General features: G+C 41.8%; 2 protein-coding genes across 17 annotated transcripts in view; one reads left to right on the top strand and one right to left on the bottom strand.

Moving 5' to 3' along the window:
• Positions 1-5,214, bottom strand: part of PPIP5K2 (diphosphoinositol pentakisphosphate kinase 2) — a 56,383-nt gene extending 51,169 nt beyond the window's left edge. For 9 of the 11 annotated variants that reach the window (XM_035310384.1, XM_035310389.1, XM_035310387.1 and 6 more), the window contains exon 1: positions 4,974-5,073. The gene's annotated coding sequence lies outside the window, so the exon portion shown is untranslated. Of the gene's footprint in view, positions 1-4,518; positions 4,540-4,973; positions 5,074-5,195 lie in introns of those variants that run through there. The other 2 variants (XM_035310386.1, XM_035310385.1) reach the window with 2 other exon arrangements.
• GIN1 (gypsy retrotransposon integrase 1) lies at positions 5,118-20,724 on the top strand. Of its 6 annotated transcripts, none has more exons than XM_035310403.1 (9): positions 5,118-5,209; positions 8,430-8,575; positions 9,516-9,709; positions 10,808-11,113; positions 11,840-11,968; positions 12,065-12,229; positions 12,662-12,950; positions 15,864-17,865; positions 18,070-20,724. In XM_035310403.1, exons 2-8 carry the CDS (start codon positions 8,437-8,439, stop codon positions 16,160-16,162), a joined length of 1,521 nt encoding a protein of 506 aa, XP_035166294.1. In that variant the 5' UTR covers positions 5,118-5,209; positions 8,430-8,436; the 3' UTR covers positions 16,163-17,865; positions 18,070-20,724. The 6 variants fall into 6 exon arrangements, with proteins under 6 accessions (XP_035166294.1, XP_035166293.1, XP_035166292.1 ...); XM_035310402.1 differs by having other exon boundaries at positions 11,780-11,968; positions 15,864-17,045; XM_035310401.1 differs by having other exon boundaries at positions 11,780-11,968.
• Positions 20,725-22,566: the final 1,842 nt, after the last annotated feature.

Here is a 22,566-nt window from a genome sequence, read left to right as displayed (position 1 = left end):
AGGAATCATTGAATTGCATATAAATTGGCATTCTGATTGCTGGTGGTTACAAGCTTATCTTCCACAAAGCAGATGCTGCAAGCTACTGTCATTAGCATAAATTTGAGCCAGAAAATAAAAGAATATATTATTTATTTTCAGAATAAATGCTTTCAGAATTAGGAATTATAACTTTCTCTCCAAATGCTTTGCTACAGTAAAAACAGAGGAATCCACTTCTGTTTGTGGCACCTGAAATAACAAGAGTTGAAGAAAAGAGACATGGAAAGAGAAATCTGAGGGTAAGAGGCTGTGACTACAGCAAATAAGTTACAGAAGTCTAAAACTTCTACAGTAATCTGAGGTCAAAAACACAGTTATCACCACATCGTAATTAGATGATGGCTGGATTAAAACATGATTCTCAAGTTATATATCAAGGAGAAACAGCAACCTGCAGAGATGCAGAGTTCTCTCCTGAAGCACAGTCACAACTCCTGCAGAAGGACTGTTAGAGAGATGCTTCAGCACTGTTGGGATAAACTTCTACCGCTTTACAAAGGAGACCCCTTTCTCAATGCCGCTGGCAGCAGGGATGATTCTTTTCAGCTACCTTTTTTCTGTATTAATAAGTGTACTGGTTTTGGCCAGGACTGAGTTAATTTTCTTCCTAGTAGCTGGTATTGGCACAGTGTTTTGGGTTTAGGATGAGAATAATGCTGATAACACACTGATGTTTTAGTTGCTGCTGTGCTGCCTGCACAGAGCCAAGTTGTTTCCTGCTTCTGGTGCTGCTCTGCCAATGAGGAGGCTGGGGGTGCACCAGGAGCAGGGAGGGGACACAGCCAGGACAGCGGGCACAGGCTGGCCAGAGGGATGTCCCGTGCCATAAGGCGTTGTCCAGTAGCAGCAGTGTAAGGGCAGAGATGCTGTGTTAGATCCTCTCATACCTGGTGCATGAGCATAAGTCTCAGACAGCAAAGAGTAGATGATTACGTACATGCCCCAAACAGAGAAGATTACAATCTAAGCAAGACAAAATGCTTCCTCTTGGAATACACACTGACACGTTCCCAGAGAGATAACAGCAAGAAAATTCAGGCAATGATCTCCTCCTGTGCAGTGACCCTTCCAGGTAAATCAATTAGACTGTGTTGCCTTTCAACCTCAGCTGTAACACAAGGGTTCTCTTTTACAATTTACAGATTGAAAATCTGTAATTTCTTAAAACGTCAATTAAACTGAGCATTGTTTCTTAAAAGGACTTTCAACTAAATGTACAGTCAGTTCATCCTGCCTCCGTTAAAGCTTCCCATTCATGATCACCACATGATGTATCGTGGAAAACAAACAAAAAAAAACAACACAAACCACATACACGAAAAACATGATACCAAGGAGTAAGAAAACGGTAAATCTGCTTATTTTAAATTATCACCTTAAAATAAACTCATCTTAGGTTTTACCTGGCAAGGTAAAATAGTACAATGTAAAGGAGAAGTAACTCTAAGTTTTACTACTATCAGTATCACTTACTAATAAAAGGTATACAAGAACATTCAAATTAGATGAAGTGATACACAGCCAAATTTAACATTAACACAGAAATAGGGCTGTATTTGAATCATACATTTTAACAGCCACAAGGCACCCAAAACCTAGCGTTCACTCCAGTGGCACACTATATTATTTTTTTCTGACCGAACAGTTCTCCACTTCCACTATATTCCAACACAGGAATTCAAGAACAAGAAGTAATCTGTTAACACTTAGTAAGGACATTTCCACAAAGAGTTTTCCTGTCCCCACTGCTGCATGTTTCAACAGCTCAGGAATCCAGCCCTGGTATTTCCATATTTACTTAGACCATAAAGATTAGCATTCCATTAACTGTCAGCAACAAATCAGCTCAGCACAGCAGCAGCGGTGTGAACAGGCATGCACAAGGGGTTCAAGGTTTTAACAGCTATGTTATGAATACTTACAAAAACATGCTCAACTCCTGTGAAACTGAAGGCAGAGCATCTCACTGGATTTGTGTAGTGACTGCTACCAGAAGAACAAACACTACCTCTACTGCATTCTAATGGAAGTAGTGGAACAAAAATAGAGTAAGAAACATTTATTGTCTGTGATCTCATGGAAAAACAAAACAAAACAAAACAAAAAATATATCATATGCTAAATAGCTATAAAACATTTCTAAATCAGGAAACTCTGAAGAAAACCTCTTTTGGAAACATAAAACAACTACAAAAGACTGCAACATCTGTATTTCAGCATTCAACTGTAAAGGAAGTGTAACTGTTCCTCATCTGTCACAGTATTCTGCACATGAAACTTACAAACCTAAGCAAAACAAGTCCTTCCCTTGGCCTGTCCCCCTACATTGCTCCTTTTAACATTTCAGCTCTTACTGCTGCAGGCATATTCAAACCACTAGGAGCCCAGTGCCAGTTCCTTCCAATTCAAATTAAGCAGTAAAAACCTGAACCGTTTTAATAGCAATTTTTTAGGTTGTCTCAGAAAGATGTCAGCAGCTTTTTGACATCTTCCTGTTAGAGCTGCTATAACTAATATTTTCATTACCTGCACAAATAACAGCAAAAACGATTGCCTTGCTACCACTAAAAGACATCTGATCTGTTTTGTAACTCCAATTCTGCAACCCAATTTAAGGTGGAAAAAAAAAAAAAACAAAAAAAAAAAACACAAAAGAAGGCTGGGTTGCTGGTGGCGTAGAAAGTACATGGAGGGGGGAGCAGAAGAGAGACAGAAAGAAGAAACAATTGGCTGAGTCTGAAATATGGGAGCTAACAGCATACTCATGTATGAGACTACCAAGTGTAAGGACCTGAGTCCTCCAAAATCAGACAGGAAGAGGTGACACTGCGAGAATTATACAACAGAGAGCCGAGGAGTAGTCTGCACTTGTTGCTTTTAGTAAGCCACTTGGCTGTACCCAAAAGCCTATCACAGCTCTCAGACTGTCAGATGAGAAGCCATGACCTATGCTAAAGACATCTGCAAACATGCCAAATTCCTTCTGTTTACAGGAATACCACAAATATTTTGTACACTGTTTCAAAACCATTCTCATGTAGTACGTTATGTATTACTCAACCAGAAAAATTAACAGCTCCCTTTCCACAACTGAGACTGACCAACCTTTCAGTTTCACTTCATTGCTCTACTAAGACCTGAAAAAACATTCTGAAGAACCAACAAGATCCAGAAGTCTTCCTTGACTCCAAATATTTTCCCTGCACTGTTGTTAATTATTGCACTGTTATCTGCACTCCGTCTTCAGCTCTTAAGTGCACAGGTGCTTTCACTCACTTTTTTTTTCTGCTTGGTAACCACCAAGACATTTTTCCGATAAACTACTTGAAACCACTAAGACAGGAGGTAACAGAAACAGTGTTTGCCCTGCTCCACTCAAATGCTCTGACCATTAGGCTGCCATAATCCAACTGCACGTTCCCCATCCACCAACAGTTTTCTTTAAAGTTGTGGGTTTCTTCTTACAGTAGCGCGCTCCCTGCTCCAGCTTCCAAGCAGAAGGTAGGTAGCTACTGTGCCAAAACTCACCAGTGAGATGCCTACACTCCAGACCAACAGGAGTCCAAAAATACCCACCTTACTGGCATTTCCTACTGTACACAACTGTGGCTGGTGCTACTTGCAGGGGTGCTTACATTTCTTGAAATAACGTAGTTAGACTAGCCAACTAACTGCAGTTGCCCGTATCTGCCAGAGACATGGATGCTTTTACCCAAGAACTGTTCTCCCTACATGCTTGTGCCTATAGCGGGGGTTCAATCTGACCCTCCGTATCACCGCATCACAACTGAGCCAACTAAAACTTTACAGCTGCACAAAGACATATGAACCAGGATTCTGTTAAAAAAAACAGCTTACAGAAAGCTTAGACATGCACTTTAGGTTGTTGGTGAATGAGGTTTCTAGTCTTAAAACACAACGGCCACAATTCTCAGATAGTAGCTAGCTGGCTGACTTACTCGTGTTTGATTTCCTTCCTAGTAATTCTGAAGTTAAGCAAGACATTTCTAGACATTTAGAGTTCACGAAGTGAAATATCTTTCCCTCATCAAATTATTCACTTGCAAAACCACTTTTTTCCTAACATCTCACTGGTTAAAAGCATGACTTTTCAGCTCGTGTATGGAGGTCTGCTGAAACTTACTCAGAGTTTTAAAATGAGGCACCCCAAATACTGCATTTATCACAGCCGTCAACCCTTTAGCAGTCAGAGTTGAAACAGGAAAGTCAACTACTAAAATCATTCAACAAAAAAGTCAGAACTGCCTCAAAAGCAACAAACAAACAAACAACAAAAAAAGCATTCTGCTAAACATCACTGTCATCCCTCCAAGACAGAAAAGAACTTTTTCAAACAGGCAAACAAACTGATGTTTGGCATGCTCCTGCACCGCCACAGAACAGATAACCTCCATACCATTAACTGCCAAGTTCACTTCCCAAGCAAAGCTTGCCAGACACATCACACGCAGACACCTGTATTTGCAGCAACTCTGGACGTTCCGAGGAAGCACAGCTTTTGTCTGAGATCCGATTCAAAGACAAGAAAAGAGCTCCTCCGCGTTCTCGCAGACAAAATAGCCTCGTTCTCTGACTTTCTACTTGCAGAGATGCGAAAGCCCAGTACCACAGCCCCGGCAGCCCCTGCAGGCCTGCTCCCTTCTAACCGCAGCTGCCAGAAGCACCAAACTCCTTCGCCCACAGCACCGGCCAGCCAGCACACGCGAACCGGCCCCAAACCCACGTTTCTCACACGTGAAGCACAAAGGCCGGTCACACCGGCCGGCTCCCCCCGCCAGGACCGGCTTCACACCCGAGCGGCTTTGTTACAGCCCGAACCAAGGGCTGCGGGGTCGGGGGGACCGTTACGGGAGAGGGGCGGCGCGGTGAGGGCCCCCAACCGCCACCAACCGCCCACGGCCTCGCCTCACCTGCGCGTGGCGCCGCCGCGCCCGGCGCCGCCCCCGCCGGCTCCCATGGAGGAGCCGCCGCCGCCGCCTCGTGCTCGTGCTCGTGCCCGCGCGCCCCCGCCCCGCCCCGCCCCCCGCGGCGGCCCGCCCCCACCCTGCCCGCCGCCGCCGCGCTTCCGGGGGCGCCACATAAGTCCCGGCGGCCGCCACAGTGAGGAGGGCGGAGGGGAGCGGCCGCAGTACCTCGGCTGCAGCAGGTGCGTGCGCGGCGGCGCCCCGCGGCCGGCCGGCTGCCCTGCGGCGCGGCGGGCAGGGCTGGGTGGGGAGAGGTGGGGGGGGGGAGGAAAAAAGATCGCGTCGGCCCCGCTCCGAGCATGCGCCGTCCTTGCCGCGCCGAGCTGCCTGCTCCCGGCGTGCCACGCGTGGGCGGGGCGGCTGCTGGGGGGGGGGGTGGCGCGGTGCCTGATGGGAGTTGTAGTCTGCTGGGGGCGTGGCTGGGGCGCGGCGGGAGGGTGGCGGGGGGGTCCCTTCCCCTCCCTCCCTTCCCCTCCCGCGTTAGCGAGCTGCCCGCCGCGCGGTGGCCGCGGGCCCTTACCGCCTGCCACGCCCGTGGGCGGGCGGCGCCATCTTGGTGAAAGGTGTACCCGTGGGGGGCACCGGGTCACGGCGATGAGTGCCTGGAAGCCGCCTGGCAGTTACCGTAGTGTTTGTGAGGGAAAGGGGATGTTAAAAAGGGAATTAGCCGAGCGTTAGGACCCACGACTGCTTTGGCTAAGATACTACAACAAAGAGGCCGGGTTATGGGGAACTTTTAATCTCCGGGACTAAATGTTTTCCTTAACTGCAAAGCAGTGCTTTCTTTTTCTCCGCAAAAGGTGTTGAGAACTGATTACCGGTTGTATAATTATGCCGTTTTTATAGAGTGCTAGATACGTTACAAATACCGGCAGAGGTAGCATATGAATTATCTGTAGCAATGATTTATTTTAAAATAAAACGGGAAGATTGCATAACTTGTCTTCAGATTTTTTTTTTTTCCTAAGATAGAGCAAAACAAAGTATAAAGACCTTAGTATTGGGGGAAAAATGAGTAAGGACACAGGAAACCAAATACACAGGCAGGAAGCAGACTTAATGTCTTCCTTTTAGGCAGTGAGCCAGCTCCAGTACTTAAATTTGATGGTTTAGGATCCTGCTCAGTACACGAAATGCATGTGGGTGCTACGTAATGTGTTCTTTTCTTCACTGGCTTATGTGCACTCTACCCAGTTTCATAGCAGAAACTGACACAGCAGGAATTAAGATAGTTCCTCTTCAGCTGAAGTATGAGCTGTGGTCCTGCTCAGATGTATCTTACGGCTGTGCAACATTAATTTATTTTATGTTTTTTAGAGCCCACAGCCATGTGCTGCATAGAGAACATTCAGTGTCTCCAAGATATGCATGATGAGCAAAAACTACTGAAAGAATAAAGGCTGTTCTGGAATGTGTTCTCTTGCAATGTGTGAAAATCTGCCAAACCCAAATGGTCCGTTATCCCAGTGCTTCAGTGAGGAATTATACCTGGCTACTTTTGACTTCAGGTGTGCTTGGGTAACTGCCAGTTCACCTTCAGGAGAAGCCCTGAGCAAAGCTTAAATGCATATCCCTTGTAGACAGTGCTGGTGAAGAACAGTTTAAATAATCTTTTCTTATCAGATATGCTAGTCAATCAACTGTTTTAAAACAACAAAAATAATACTTTTATCATGGTAGCCTCACCTTTCTTCCTGCTCTTATCCAATTTACCAACTCTGTCAGCTGTTTTGGCTTGTACTATCAGCTATAAGTTTCCAAGAAACTGCTCTGCCAGCCAAGATTGCTAGAAACAGTGCCATGTTCTGGCTTCACGCCTTCCTATTCTGAAACACCCTCTTTCCTGGTAGAGAAGGTTGTACGGCTAAGCATGTTATCTCTGCAAGTTCCCTCAATTAGGAGAATTTTGCTTTGAAATTGTAATGGTGAATGACGAGAGACTTGGCTGTTGGCAAAAGCCAGGTCTTGCTTATGTAAAATGAAGGATTCAGTAGGGCAAAGGTCATTGCTTGAATGTGAAGTTCCTGGCATTCATTTGATGTTGATAACACAGCCCAGCTACATAAGAGGAATATGATATTCTATAAATAACACACAGCATTTCATTTCTGGGAGAAACGGTGTGACTAAAAGCAGGCATAATCACAGTAGAGCTCTACCTCTTTCCAACTTCCGGTATTGTAAAGGCAGGTGAGAATCTCAGAATTGGAAAATAAATATCGTGACTTACACATTAAGCTTTCAAATAGCATCACCACATGATGAAATTGCATGGATTCTGGAGTGAGTGGATATTGTCATTTTCCCCACAATCATGTGCCACTTAGCAGATAGGGCAAACAGGCTGATTATTACCTTTAGCAGGCTGTGCATTGCCACACTGTGTAGTCTTGGGACGCTGCAAAGATAAGGAAGAAATTTGGTGAATGCTCTGGATAACCAGCATTCATTAAAAAATTATGATATGGCAGACTCCAAGTCTGATCCTGCTCTTGTAGGAGGCAATTAGAGCAGGATCAAAGAGCTGCTCCATCTACTTGTTTATTAATGCAGGAGCAGATCTTCAAAAACAAACAAAAAAAAACACTGAAATCACATAGTGCCTGCGTGAATATGTCTGCCTGTCATTAGTTGATAATTATTTTGAGGCTACTCATGGTAGACCTAAGCTTTCACTGCACCGGTGACGCATTTTACTGATGATATTTTATTTTATTAATATGATCAGAACAGTCAGCGCAGGTCAGGGAATTAACTGCCTGCTTATGTGCAGAATCACGTTTGGGACTTCAGAATCCAGTTGTCAAGAGGAATTAATGACGAAAATAAATTTGTGTCAGTCTCTGTCTGGGGAGTTGGTTTCTCCTATTTGTCTGTTTTCTCATCAGGGTGACTATTTGGACACATCTAATCTCCAGCACACCTGTATGGGGAAACTATCCAAATCTTTAAGAATAAGAAGAGCTATTTCTTTCTGGTCTCATTTCCCTCCCCACTCTGCAGTGAATACAGTGGAAGACTCCATTGTTCAGAAGTTTTAGAATACACGTTGACAAAACTAATTTTGTATACAACAAAGTAGTGTGTTCAATAGTGTTCCTTGTCCTTATCATGTTGATGACAGCGTGGGTTATCAAAAGCAGTGCAGTGGGTGGTGTGTTAGGCTCTCGGGCACAAAGCTTGAAAGATATGAAGCACTTCATGGGATTAAAATACAGCTGCCCTAAGCTTTCTGGAGAGAGAGCTCAATTGAATCAGTCAACATGCCAAATTATCAGGATACCTCTGTCTGAACTACAGTAATCCAGTAAACTAAACTCGTCTAAACTAAACTAGGAGAAACTTGAAGATGTGCTGCTGTGGCAGTTGCTCCATCTGACAAATATTGTGCATTTTGTGCAGGTTAGCGATGGTACGCAGTGGAAAAAACGGTGGCCTCCACCTGAAGCAGATTTCATATTACAAAAGAACGGGGGAATATCATCCCACAACATTATCAAGTGAAAGAAGTGGAATCAGGAGAGCAGCCAAAAAATTTGTTTTCAAAGGTAAACATATTATTTCAAACTAATCTGAAAATTTATTTTTTTTAGGTGAAGATTTACCAAGACAAAAATTGAAAGTGCTATCTTGCTCTGCAGCACGCTGTAGTGTAAATACACATCCTTCATGAAACACACAGCCTGCCTATCCCATGTTAATATATAACAGAATGTTTGCAGAAACACAACCTGAATTAGTCCTTACTGGAAAGGTTTTATATATCTGTCTGAAAGCCAAGCCTTGTTTTAGATACTGGATTTGTATCCATTGCAACCCATGATTCATAGAACTGCAGGAGGACAAGCCCTGGTCTGCACCTATTGACAGGGAACGTTTGGCCCTGGGCTCCTGCACCATGGATGTGGGCAGCAATGCAAGTATGGGTTTGCTGTCTGTCACCTTAGAGTGACTCCCCACCCACCCTAGCTTTGTTGTAAGCCCATGAATAAAGCTTCAGGTATTGAGGCCTTGTGGTCTGCTCTGTGCTCTCGATCCCATCAAACCTGCCCAGCCTTTGCAGAGAAAAAGCAGGGAGGAGTTAAAGCTGCAGATCGCAAGGTACAGTTACTTGGCAGGCAGGCAATGTGCCTCATAACATATCCTGTGCTCCCTTCTCACTCCCAGCATTAGGTTTAGTTTTTGCTGGACTTCCTGTGAGAACATAGTTTGCATTCTGACTTGACCTTGTAACACCTCATGTCCACATTAATAAATATTGTTGAACGCTTGGCTCTTGGGAGAAAATAGTTAAAAAGAAAATTCAAACACACACAGACAAAAACAAACAAACAAAACACCAAAAAAAAAACAAACCTACTTTCACGCAAAGGTAAAGTGAAGATGTCGTACTAAACTCTATACTGGGTCTTGCCCAGTAGTTTACTAAACTAAACAACTGCAGAAGGCAAAGTGCTCATGTATAACTTCCTGGTATTTTTCTTCCAGACAATAAATTGTTCTATGTTGGAAAAGACAGAAAACAAATGCGCCTGGTAATTGTTTCAGATGAAGAGAAGAAAAAGGTGCTTGCAAAATGCCATGAAAATGCTGCAGGCACTCATCATGGTATATCAAGGACACTGACTTTAGTGGAATCTAATTACTACTGGACCTCTGTAACAAATGATGTCAAACAGTGGGTATGGTTTCATAGCTACAGGATATTTTTTCATGTAGTCTTTGTTGCACACACTGTGTAATCATATGACTTTGATACGGTAATCACCCATACTGCTTCATGATGAGGAAGCATAAGCTTACAATCAAACTTTAAATGGACTTTATGCCAAAGCACAGTGCTTTCTTTTTATTTTTATTTTTATTTTTTTATTTATTTATTCTTGACCTTGTAGCTTGCAGTATCTTAGCCAGTGGTGGGGAGCCATACAGCATTTCAGTATGCGGGGCACATGGGGTCTTTGGGAGGGATTTCCTTGCCAAGCTGTCTTGCATATCTTCATTAGGATGCAGTGTACCATCTCCGCAGTGTACAGCTGGCCAGAGTGTCTTCTGCCTTTGAACTAGGTGTGTTTGGGAAGCAGGTACAAATTGATGCTTAGGACTGTTCCTTCTCCTGCTTCACCCAAACACATGTTGACATAATCCCTAGGCAGAACTTGATCCTTGAGCAAACCATATGTAAACATGTTCTTTGTGGCAAAATTATTGCTGCTGTCAGCTTGCTCTGTCACCTGAGTATTTAGAGTCCACGTGCAACTGTAACACGAACTGAAAGTCTTTGCTTTCACTTCAGACTTGGAAAAGGGGTTCTGTCCTGTAGCTAAATCTGACCCATGTTGTGTGGCAGATGGTGCTTACTGCCAATGTTTGACAGCCACAGCATACGCAACAGAACCAAAAGGGAAATGATTGGGATTTTTTTTCTTTCTTTCAGTCCAGATGTTTTGTAATTCCTTTAGTATTTACAGATGATAATTTTAAAGTTTATACTATGGACTTGAAAGAGCACAGTGCTTTCAGGATGAGCACAGTTCATCCTGAACTGCTGTGCATTTCCTTCTCCTGGCACTCACTATTGTTTGGTTTTGTATTGTTTTTATCCTGAGGCTGAAAAACCTAATGATAAAATATCATAGGAAAAGATAAAATGAGTTAATCTGACATTGCCTGGGTCTGGACTGATTTACAGAGGAATAATGGAGATTTATGATATTTTGCTGTTGTAAACTTTCAACATCACTCTTTATTGATAGCATCTCCCCTGTTTTCTACACTAGGTATATGCATGCCAGCATTGCCAAGTGGCAAAGAATACGACCACCACCACACCCAAACCACACCCTATCAAAGCAGAGGACCCCTGGACAGCAGTCACTGTAGCTCTAGTGGGACCTTTTAATGTTACCAACAGAAGCCACAAGTATATCATAATCATGATAGATTTGTTCACAAAATGGGCTGTTATTTTGCCTCTGCATGACACTTCAGCAGTTGAAATTGCTAAGGCAATCATCAGTGTCTTTTTCTTATACGGACCACCTCAAAAAATGCCTATTGATCAAGGGAAGGAGCTTGCTCATCAGGTATGTCTTTACGTAGCTTTTGTTTGTTTTTGAGAAAAATACACCTTTTCCCCATATTAAACTTGCATTTTAGACCATTCTTGTGGAAAACAAACATTCTTGTGGAAAACAAACAAACAAAAAACATACACAAATCTGATCCCCGAATGTTTATTTTCTTTAATCAAAAAAAGTAGGTTCAGAAATTGACAAACTGATCATTTGCAATTGCATGCAGCATTTCCCAGGGATGTTTTCTTTTGGTAAAGAGCAAAAAGTACGTAGTGTGTATCTTGTCACGTAATTGGAGCAGCACAAGCTTTCACATACCAACATATTGCTGTGTTTCATCTGTCAAGTATTTCATATTGCTCAATATAGCAGATAGGCCAATGTCAAAAATATCCTTAGATACAGTGATAATGAAAAACTTCTCACTCTTTGATCCCTTCAGAGATCGTGAAATCATGAGGCTATGATTTGGAGGAAACAACAAATTGAGTTAGTGGCAGAAGTGCGTTTAGAAACCACCTATTACTGGCTCCAGAGCCATACTGATTCCTTTAGCTCTCATTCCTGAGTCTGGACTGTTACGTGGGCATATGTATGGAAGAGTTTTGCTTGGTCACTGTCTTACCAACAAAACAGGTAGAAAGTTTCAATAATTGTCTTCTTTTTCTTTTTAAGATAAACAAAGAATTATTTGCAGTGTTTGGAATGAAACAAATAGTATTGTCTTATCCTCAGACTGATGAAGTAAATGAAAGAACATGCAAGACAATCAAAGCTTTCCTTAACAAATACTGCACAGACCATCCAAATGATTGGGATGAACATTTGTCTGCTATTGCCTATGCTTTCAATTTGACTAATTTGGTAAGTCAAAGTTCTGCCTTTTTTGACTGAAGTTCTCCAAAATACCTGCAAAACGGTATGTTAATTTTGCTTGCTTTTTGCTCCCCATTTAAACAGGAGCCAGATCAAACCACTCCGTATTTCCAAATGTTTAATCGTAACCCGTATGTTGTTGAACCGATGAATGTATGTATGGAAGAAGACAATATGTTTGCCAAAATATTTGAAGCAACCAGAAGAGCCAGTCAAACACTGGAAGAAGAGAAAACCTCAGATTGTCAGGTAAATGGTATAATTTGAAATTTTACTAGAAAGGAGACGGAAGAGAGAGAAGATGGAAAGTTTTGAAGTTCAAAGTATAACCTTTAGCAACACGTTTATTTTTTCCTTTGGCCTGGGATCCCTAGATTCCTGTGTACGTATGCTTGTATGCATGTGAAGGGAGTGAACTTATGGAGTGACCTATTTCCAGGAGATTCATGTTTGACTTAGAGGGCTGCATATGCATGGAAGCTGAAAAACATTGCCTATGGACTATTGACTTAGAACATGAAGATAAAATCCCCTTCTAAGAACTCTCCAGCTTTCTGCATTATGAATTACACCCATCTAAAGACGTCTAATATTTTTGCTTCTGCATTATTAACAATGTTATGAAAATACATGATTGCTTCTGGAAAAAGAAAATGTATTTCATATCTCTATCTTTTGCAGGTGGAGAAAACCTCTTCAGCTGAACAGAAAACCAGAAACAAAATCACTGTCAAAAAGAAGCCAAAGCAATTAAATACCCTTCAACTTAAAGTTGGTCATGAAGTACTCAGACAAAGAAAAAACTGGTGGAAAGATGGTCGTTTCCAGTCAGAATGGGTCGGTCCTTGTATTATAGATTATATCACAGATAATGGCTGTGCAATTTTAAGAGATGCCACAGGATCCAGGTTGAAAAGACCCATCAAGATGTCTCACCTCAAGCCGTACATAAGAGGGTCCCATGAAAAAGGTATATACATGTGTATTTTGTGTGTGTGTATGTATATGTACATATGTATTTTTAAGTTTTCTTGTCATGTCTTGGTGTTAGGTGAGGTTATCACAGCAGTTATCATTCACTGACTAGTGTGAACTAAACCACCGGATAGCAATGTAACCAGTTTTCAGTAATGAGAGCAGTGAGTGTGAGTGGCTTCAGACCTATGCAGAGCATGGGACAGAGCTAATGAATCATGTTTAAAGTCTGTTTAAAAATACTTTCCATTAAAGTTGCTTTTAATATGTGGTTTGGCCCTGTTCATGCTGGCTGGCCAAAACATGTGAGGAGTATAATTCAGCTGAACTGTATTCAAAGAGCATTTTTTAACTCGTGTGTTCCTGTTTTGATACAGACAGGATTCACGTTCATTTTCCTCATGCAATGGGAATGTATTATTTTTTTTTGCCTTATCTGACTAGTATATATGGTACCTGTTTAGAGTTTATTTTTGAACAACAAAAAGGCCTATTTGCTAAAACCTTAAAAAACAAAGTCTACCTCAGAGAGCTGATTTTTGAAGAGTTTGTTTTAAATTTCAGTACTGAAGAGGTAAACAGATTTCTTGTACCAGAGCAATAAAATGTCATGCTCAAAAGCAGAATTTGCGGAAATTCCCAAACACTTGGAAAATCAACTGACAATGTTTCTCTTACGAATTCAGAGTACTCTTTTGCAATGGAGCTGCTTTAATCAAACAACAGCAGCTGTTTCTCTTCTGCTGATGCTATCTTTGGGTCACTTCAGGCATTTGGAATAAAACGAGCACTCGGTGTTTGGAAGACTTTTGTCTCAGAACTGCTTTGTTGTTCAGGATTCTTGAAAAGAAATTCCTACCCTCTTGGCATGTGTGGCTAAGTCCTGGAATTTCACATGGGAAGGTGGTATTGAGGTCACTTGTCAGCCTCCATTGCAGCTTGAGTAAACAAGTACAGCTGTGTCACATTGCTTCTCCTGGACACTTCTTCCTTAGACCATTTCTCTGTGGCTTCCAGCTCTTAGCTGAATTACTGAGCTGTAAGGAGGAAGTCACACCTGTCCTGCAGGCATGTCCTCTCCAGCTGCTGCAATGACTTTGGTAAATTGTAGCACTATTTGAAAAGTTAGGTGCAGTTATCTTTGTAGGATCAGCATATAACGCCATTACCAATAAATACTGCAGAAGCAGAAAGTAAATTGAGAGTTTCTTCCCTTTCACAGGAAGTGACTGAAAGTTGTTTGTCACAGGCAAAAAAAAAATTAAAAGGATTGTGAATATTTATAAATTCTAAAATTATAGTTTTTATATTCATACGCAGTTACATTGTGGAGAGACGTAAACTGGACTGTGCTAAGTAATTGACAGGTCTTATCAAATGGCCTAACAGAAGTCAGGAAAGGGAGTATTATTTCATTACGATAAGGGTAGTGAAACCTGGCAGTGAATGACAGCTTTTTCATCCGTAAAGAAATATGCCTATCTTTGTAACAAAGGGCCTTCTCTTCATGAGCAGGGGTGGACTGTTTTGTCTGCAACTTATTTACTATTCCTCCTGCCCTCCTGTAACAGGCTGTTGGCACTCCCTTTGCATAACCTTGAATGGGAGCAAATCATTTGCAGTGTTCTCTGTGAAATAAATGTGGGAAAAGTGCATCTTAGCTGAGGTATCTGTGGCCTGTAGGTGCTGTTAAGTATTTTGCTTACACTTCAGATTTTGGAGCAGGGTATCTTACCTGTATAACACTAGAAGTGTGGATTTAGTCTTCTTAAGCAGGAAAGACAAGCCCTGGAAACGGAGTGCTTATTTTTTATAGTATTTGAAAATGAAAATCTTTTGCAGGTAAGAAAGGGCAAGTAGAAGCAATGTATTTTTCAAAACTTTTGTAACAGTCTTGACCTAAAGATAAATCCTTAGTCAATGCATTGATACATGTTCTTGGTATAGGCATTACAGATTAAAGGTCTGTGTGGACCTGGGTTGTTGCTTGCTGCCCAGATATTTGTATAGCCTGGTAGAGGTTGCAGGACACCCTATACCTGCATACATCTGTGTGTCTGAAGCAATTTTTTTTTCTTGTTTGAATGTGGTTTACTTTAAATATTAATCTCAAGAGAATCCCAGTGGTTCCAGTGCTCAAATGATTCAGAAGTGCAAATAGGAAGATTGATGACACATCTGTTGAGAAACATAACTAGCAAAGGAATTTGTAGCCCCTAAAATACTTGATTTGACATGAGGGTCCTCATCTGAGCAAGAAGGTTGGCCCTAAGTCATCTTCCAAAACAAAAGTATAAAGCGTGTGAAGATACACATTTAATTTGGCTGGTCAGGCTATTTTTATTTTATTTGAACTCACTTGGAAAAATCAAACATAGCAAGCATATGTTAGAAGAAAAGTGCAATAGTACCATACAGTAGCAATCAACACTATGGTCTTTAAATTCTATTAAACTTTTTATTTCTTTTTTATTTCTTAAAGTCTATTGTTTTGAGTTGTGATTTCCCAGCAATAGTTAGGAGATGACAAATTACTTTGTGAGTTGGTGTACGACATGGAAGAATCTGCATGCCTGTTCACGTAAGGTATTATTAGTTCACTAGCTGACTATGAACAGCCTCAAGCTAGTCCACTGACGTAGGAAAAACAAAACAAAACAAAAAAACAACAAATTTCTTTCTTAACATGAAGTACTGCAAGTATTATTTTATGGATATATGAGATGCAACAAAATACTTGGTGCTTAGTGAAATTAGGAAATCCATATACTCATATTCGTGCTACTCAAACTTTCTTGACATAGTACAAAAAAAGTTTTTAAAAAGTAAATTGGCAACTCACTATAATTTAAGTATGGCTTTCAGCAAACTAGGAGCATCTACTTCAATGAGTACTTTTATTTTGCAGACAACCACTACTTCTTACAAGGTGCAGTAGTTGTTGACCATGACTATATTGGCTTATCTGAAAGATCATATAATCCAAGTCAGCAAGACCCTATTGCTGAAGGGGAAATAAATGCCTATGCGAGAGGAGTCATGTCAGCTGCGCAAATGCCACCTTCTGCTTGCAAAGACCAAGACTCAACAGATGGCAAACATCAGTCTGAGGCGACAGAAGATCATTGCATTGAACCAAACAATGCAAAGCCAGAGCAATGGCCTTCACCTTGCTGGACACTTCAGACCAAGATAGAAGACACTTAAGCAAGCAGTCTCCTGTCATGTTTCAGTGGCAGTCTGGAGCACCTATGGCAGACTGAACAGTTCTAAATTCCTCAGCCAAATCCACTTTATGAATTTAAGAATACTGCAGGTATTCAGTGGTTAATTTATGTGCACATTAAGAAGTAATTGCTCTGTTAACAAAATGTAGGCAGAAACTAGTAAAAGCACATGCTCTACTACTGTTTGAATTTAAGAACACTGTAAGTGATCAGTGGTTAATCTATTTGGACATTGAGAAGTAATCACTTGATTACCAGAAGTACTGTCACAACTTAGTAAAAGTGTAAGTCGTTTTCATTGTGCATTTGAATTCCAATTTTTGCTGGTAAAATGGCAATATGGCCCACCCCTACTGTTACCCTCTCAGGACACAGCACATCATTTCCCAGTAATGACGTTTTCATTAATCCTTATATGACTCATTGCTAACATGCAGACATATTGTGGGATAAATATAATCTAAGCAATTTAACATTTTTTTCTCCCCCGTAGAAATGTAAAAAAGCTTATGTTGTCCTTTTCCTGTTACAGAACTGTTTCTCATTCTTCCTGAGAAGCTGCAAGCTTGGACTTTTACAATTTTTAATTTTTAGTCTAACCCACCACTCTAAGATCTCACAAAACAGTAAAGCTGCCAAAGTCAAATACAGCTAGTATTTTACATATGAAACAGTGAGGCCTTTAGCTGCTTCTTGCTCATCAAAGCTCTGCTAAAGAGAGCTATTTCAGTTCCTCACACATAGCAGAACCTTAGCAGTGGTCAGCATTCATTTGTGCTTTCCTCACAAACATCTAGTTTCCCTGACTTCTTCCTAGATCTAGCATGGGTTTGGAGATTTCCACTGGCAGTTCTCTAGGAAAGGTGAGGACTAGTGTTACTTATTCTCTGAATTCCTTGAATAAGTTGTTACAGGCTAGGACTTCCTGCAAAGAAGACTGTATTTCATGGTAAGATGAAAATATATCTACTGCTAAAGTTAGGTGAACAGGAACTCTTTCACGTAGAAAACTGATGAGTGCAAGCTGGTTCTATTTATAGGGGAGTGACAGGAAGAGGAAGAATGCTAGTAGAGAGCTGAATTTAGAAATACAGCACCTTCTGTCAGATGCTGAGGTAGACTTGCTTATCTTGCTCTCTGAATAGCCACATTCTGTCACCTTTGCTGCTGGATGTCATGCGACATAATACAGATGGCTTTTAGTTAGCTTAAATGTTTGGTTGTATTGCTATTGTATTTTGACAAAATCTAGAAGAGATAAGTATTATTTATTGAGCGTTTCCAGCTAATCTTAGGTAAAAAGACTTTGACCTCAAGGCTAATTAGATATCTAGCTCATGCAGAAATTCACACCCATTGTGCAGTACGCCCACAGTGTAATGGACCTGAGCTGTGTAAAAGAACAGCGCAGCACAATGGTGGTATTCCAGGATCTGATCTTAAAACCCCTCTGAAAGTGCTTAATTCTCAGTACTTTTTCCCCACTGAGACTGAGAAGGTGGTTGTGGGGAGGCAGCTGGGGATGTGGGCCATGCTGAAGGGCGTGCAGCATGCAGGATTTGCGGTGGGTGTGGACAGCATGAACAGCAGCATAGCCTTGTATTTATTAACTGCTGCTACCAGCGGGCTGTGCCGCCCTCTGGGGACTGCTGCTCTTTGGATCTCTGCTCTAGTGCAGTCAAGGTAGTAAAGTAAGTGGGCTTTAAAAAAAAAAAAAAAGCTAGGGAACTCAGTGAAATTATATTGAACTATTTACGATAGAAAAGAAATGCTTGCAAACAGGACATAAATGGTAATTGTGAGCCTTACTTGGATTTTACGTTTTCCCCCCAGTAGTGAGCGCTGTGGTCACACAGTATTTTTTCTCTGGAACACCAATTTAAAGAGAACAGCCAGTTCAGGTGCTGTGCCCAGGTTCATGGGCAGCAGAGATTCAAGCCCTGAACCTCCCCGAACAGCCAGAATGGTGGCTATCAGATCCTTTTAGCAGAGACCCAGGTTATTTAAGCCAATCCCTCCTCCTTCATATCTGCCTTTATTTCTTCCACTTTGATCACTACCCAGAACGCCATCTGCTAGGGTGGCTTTATATTGTTAGATGCATTATGTGTGTGTGAAATTATATATATGTGTGTATGAAGTGTGTGTGAAATATATATAATCATATATTATATATATTTTTGCCTTATCTTCCCTGTTCTTATTCACACGCAGTTCAGTGGAGCCCTTCTCTGTGGTAGATGTGCAGAGGAGCTCTGGAGTACCAAGTACTCTGTACTTGTTATAGCTACACTGGAGAGAAATAAAATGTGAAACTGGCAGTGGATGGGAAAACCAGCAACTATTTAACAAATTGTGCAATGCTGATCTTTCAGGTTTCCTGGTAACTGCGATATACTGTGTTAACAGGCAGCCATTAGTGCCTCTTGGGTGCTCCCAAATGAGGCCTTTTCTGCACGTGGGAGGTTTATTGAAATAAAATACAGGAGTTTCAAGCTAGCAACTCAAAAAGCAATCACTGGAAACTGTGAAAAAGACGCCACCAGGAAACCAGAGACACTGGAAGCAGCAGGCTGTGGTTGGTAAGCTGAGGGAAACCTCACACCTCGACCTAGCAAAGCGCTCCTCAGCATGTGCTTGTGCCCATGGTGAGTTGTCACCACCAGCGTCTGGCTCCACCACCAACCTGCATAAAAGCACGAATGCTCATCTGTAATCATCTTTTGCATTGGCACACAGATATGATTTATAATGGGATAGTAGTGGAAGACTACTATTGTAGTAACAGCATTCGTGGAAATCCTGTTTTGATGTAGAGTTTGTGCCCCCTCATGGCCTCTTTCTCAGAGAAGAGGAATTAGAAAGGAGCACAGCATGAAGTAACTGACACTTTGCTTGTTTCTTCCAGCACAGAAATATGAATGTTTTTCATTTGGGTTTGCTACTACCACGAATTACCACCTATCATTTTGTTAAATGAAAAACATCCCAGAAAACAAACAGAAAACAACAATCTTTCACTAAAAGTCTTCTATACAAGCACTCAAAACATTTCAGTATGAAATAAAACCCCTATCTTTGAATACTTCCTGAACTTGTGTGTAGCATTTGCCCATTTTTTGCTAAAGTGCTCTTGCATTCTAGCTTCAGACAATACTTGACATTTTAAAGTTTTTCCCTCCTTCTCCCTAGAACTGAATGTTCCCTGCTGGAGGGAGGACAGAGATGAGTCATGATTTGCTTTTCACAATAAGCAGTTAAATCTTCTGGAAATGCTGCTTTTGAGATCTAGATAAGTTTCCGTTATGCATTTGGGTACAACATCTCTCTGTATCAATGACCTTTAGTAGGCAACATCATTTCTACATCATTTCTCTAATGACCTAGAATCAAAATCTGTTTGCATAGTAGCCTTCTTGGTATTTTCAAAATAGGTAATGGAATATTTTATTTTATTCTCATGGCAGTTCAGTGGATGCTTTCAATTAACCTATTGGAGTACCTGAAAATAAAACACAAAAGCCCCCCCAGTGCCAGAAACTCAGGACATCAGCAGCTGTCATCATCTTGTGGCCTGAGAGCATGCTGCTTGCCTGTGAATTCCACAGAAGAAAATGTCACTTTAGAAATCCCTAAGACCAGACGCTTCAATTAGAAGGCTGAATAAACGAAGGGGAATTACCAGAGTCTTCAGGAGGTAGTAGGTTTTACCTCCTCTATGCATCCTGGAAGAACTATGGGCCTACTGATAGGCCTGCTATAGGCCTTCAGGAACTGCTGATCCTGAGAGATGCATTCCTCTGCCAGTTCTCCTTTCCTCCCTTGCTTTTACACTTGCAAACATAGTACGGGGCTGTGTAAGTGCATGAACCACCATCTGTGAGTTGCATGAGCTGCCTGTAAATTTGTCCTGTGTAGCAGACGTTGCTGCAGGCTCTGAGGGTGGGTCTGGGCACCTTTATCCCACAGGGCTCCTGACTGTGGTCTGTGCAGCGCTTCTTGCCCTGGTGCTGTGCAGAGCGTGATGGCAAGGAAGGGACCCGCAGCTGCCTTGCTGCATTGGTAGCAGAAATTGCTGTGCTGTGAGCAGGGCAGGTCGTAGGAAGCACAGCAATCTCCATCTGCCAGGCAGTGCTGCCCTGCTGCAGATTGCCAGCACAGTGGCCCACAAATCACATGGATAAAACTTGCCATAATTTACTGGTTGTAACGTATGTGCTCCTTTTCTGGTCCATGGTGAGAATCGCTGAGCTTTGATCAGAGGGAGGGGAGTACCCAGAGCTGCAGCTGACAGCAAGAAGCAGTACCTTGAATGTATAAAATGATATCCAAGTGGGTTAAAAAGGAATAAATCAGATTTCACAAACTCTACTTCAAAGTATTTGACGTTTTTTGACAATTTATGCCTTAAATCTCTCTATGCCTCACTGCCACCTTCTGTACAAAATGAATAGTACCATGTCAGTTCACAGGCATACTAAAAAAAAAATCATGACTTCACAAAGCTGGCAGGCACAGCAGTGAAAAGCTCCTAGAAAAAAAGTCCACAAAAAATGACTTATTATTTTGTGCAGAATTTCATGATAGGTGGTTAATAATGCACGGGGTTCCCCATCAGAGGGATTAACTTGACTTTGAATGTTTGTCTCGTCAGATGCCATCCATCATTTCCACAGATTAAAGACCTAGAAAAAGGAGAGCAGGAGCTATTCCTGTAGCAAAAGGACAGGATTCAGCAAACTTTCAGCAGTATTTTAGTTTAGTTTTTTCAATTTAGTTTAACTTCCAGGGTCTGCAGGCCTGGGTACTGGTGTGGTTGTGCGGTGGCCTCGCATCCTGCAGGCCTTAACAACCTATGCCCGGCACTGCCTCAGCCCCCGAGGCACCGAGCAAGCAGGGCAGCTACCAAAACTGCTTCTCCAGGAAGGCCTTTCCTTCCCAGACAATGTTGTCAGAAAAGGCTGCGCATCAGGGTTTCAGCATTGGCTCTGTAGTTACACACCGTGTGTCAACTGAAAAAGAATTACGATTTAACACTTACTTCAAATGTACCTATAGCCATACACAGAGGCTTAGCATTTGGCTGAGTCAACACATTTCTGATTTTGTCAGCGGGCTGTAGTTCAGTGCAGGTAGGGAAGAAAAATCCCTCAGAAACAAGGATGGGAGGAAAGTTCTGGAAGCCACCAGCAGGCTAAATGCAACCTGAAGCATGCTGCCTGCTGCTGGCACATTGGTTTGGGGGCACTGGCAGCCACCAGGTGAAGTACTAGTTAAAAGGCATCTGTGTTTGGAGAGGCAGGGAGAAATAAAGTATGATTGAATAGGAAGAAATGTTCCTGGGTAAATAGCAAGAGCACCTGCCTGCCATTTTTGTGTCATTGGCTGTTTGCTTGTTCATGCAGAGGGAGTTAGTAAAAACTTAGGCAGGTGACAGTGTGGGAAACATCAGAATGGAGACTGGAGCCAGATAATTATGGAGATATAGATGTATTTCTGAGAGCAATGCGACCAGCATTGTTTAAATGCTGCATGACTGACCTTTCATGTAAGTTATGTATCAAAATAGTCTGCTGGAGCACTAGGTAGCTTACACCATAACTGCCACTGATGACAAACATTCAGTTTAGCTTTGCAGTTTCCTGAGACCCAGCCACTTTTCAGTACCCATTGAACTTTGGTGGCTGTGGTCACGATCTCACAGAGAAGTGCCTGGAAAAGGCCACCCCTGCAGTTAGTTCAATGTAAGTGGTGCACTGTGGGACTTGAGAGACACAAGAAGAAATGGCAGTGTTGTGGGATCCAGTCCTTTTTGCATTAAGACTTTGCATTATGCAAACAAGTCTCTCCTGAGCTGCAGCTTAAGGACATGCCAAGAAAGCAATAACAAATGTGGCAGTGGTGGCTATTAAAGCACTGTGGGCTGGAACTGCAGTGGCTGGGGCAGGGTTCTGCTCTTACCATCTGTGTAATTAAAAAACAGATTCAACTTGCTGTGCCTTGTGATGGCTAGGAACATGGGTTGCCATACCCCATTCTTATTTTATTTATTTATTTATTTTTACATTCTAATAATAATAGTAAAAAGATTTTGGTTTCTCGTACTTGTCAGTTTGAAAACTTATTGTAGTCAGCAATTAATATTTGTTTACCAAGTTTGCTTAACTGTTACCCCTATTTGCTAGGAACAAATTGTTCCATGGCATTGTTAAAATGATACTTTTGGCACAGATCCCTAAAAATTGCATCTACATTTTTTTTGTTGTTGTTGTTCAATGAAATCACTCAAAGGTTTACTTGCAGAACCTGTTGCTTCACATGCAACAAATTAATAGAAACACTAGCAGAAAGAAACTAAAGAAAAGAGCAATTCAGTATTTAGAA

The sequence above is a fragment of the Oxyura jamaicensis genome, chromosome Z, assembly GCF_011077185.1.
Source record: "Oxyura jamaicensis isolate SHBP4307 breed ruddy duck chromosome Z, BPBGC_Ojam_1.0, whole genome shotgun sequence".
In the NCBI taxonomy this organism is placed as follows: domain Eukaryota; kingdom Metazoa; phylum Chordata; class Aves; order Anseriformes; family Anatidae; genus Oxyura; species Oxyura jamaicensis.
Note: the sequence above shows the minus strand (reverse complement) of the source record. Positions and strands in the feature narration are given on the sequence as shown.

What these genes read in the sequence shown, in the direction of transcription:
- GIN1 (XM_035310402.1), top strand. Translation starts at nt 8,437, where the DNA reads ATGGTACGCAGTGGAAAAAACGGTGGCCTCCACCTGAAGCAGATTTCA. An exon ending in GGAAGGAGCTTGCTCATCAG is followed by an intron (nt 11,114 to 11,779) that starts GTATGTCTTTAC and finishes TTTCTTTTTAAG; the next exon opens with ATAAACAAAGAATTATTTGC. An exon ending in CTTTCAATTTGACTAATTTG is followed by an intron (nt 11,969 to 12,064) that starts GTAAGTCAAAGT and finishes CCATTTAAACAG; the next exon opens with GAGCCAGATCAAACCACTCC.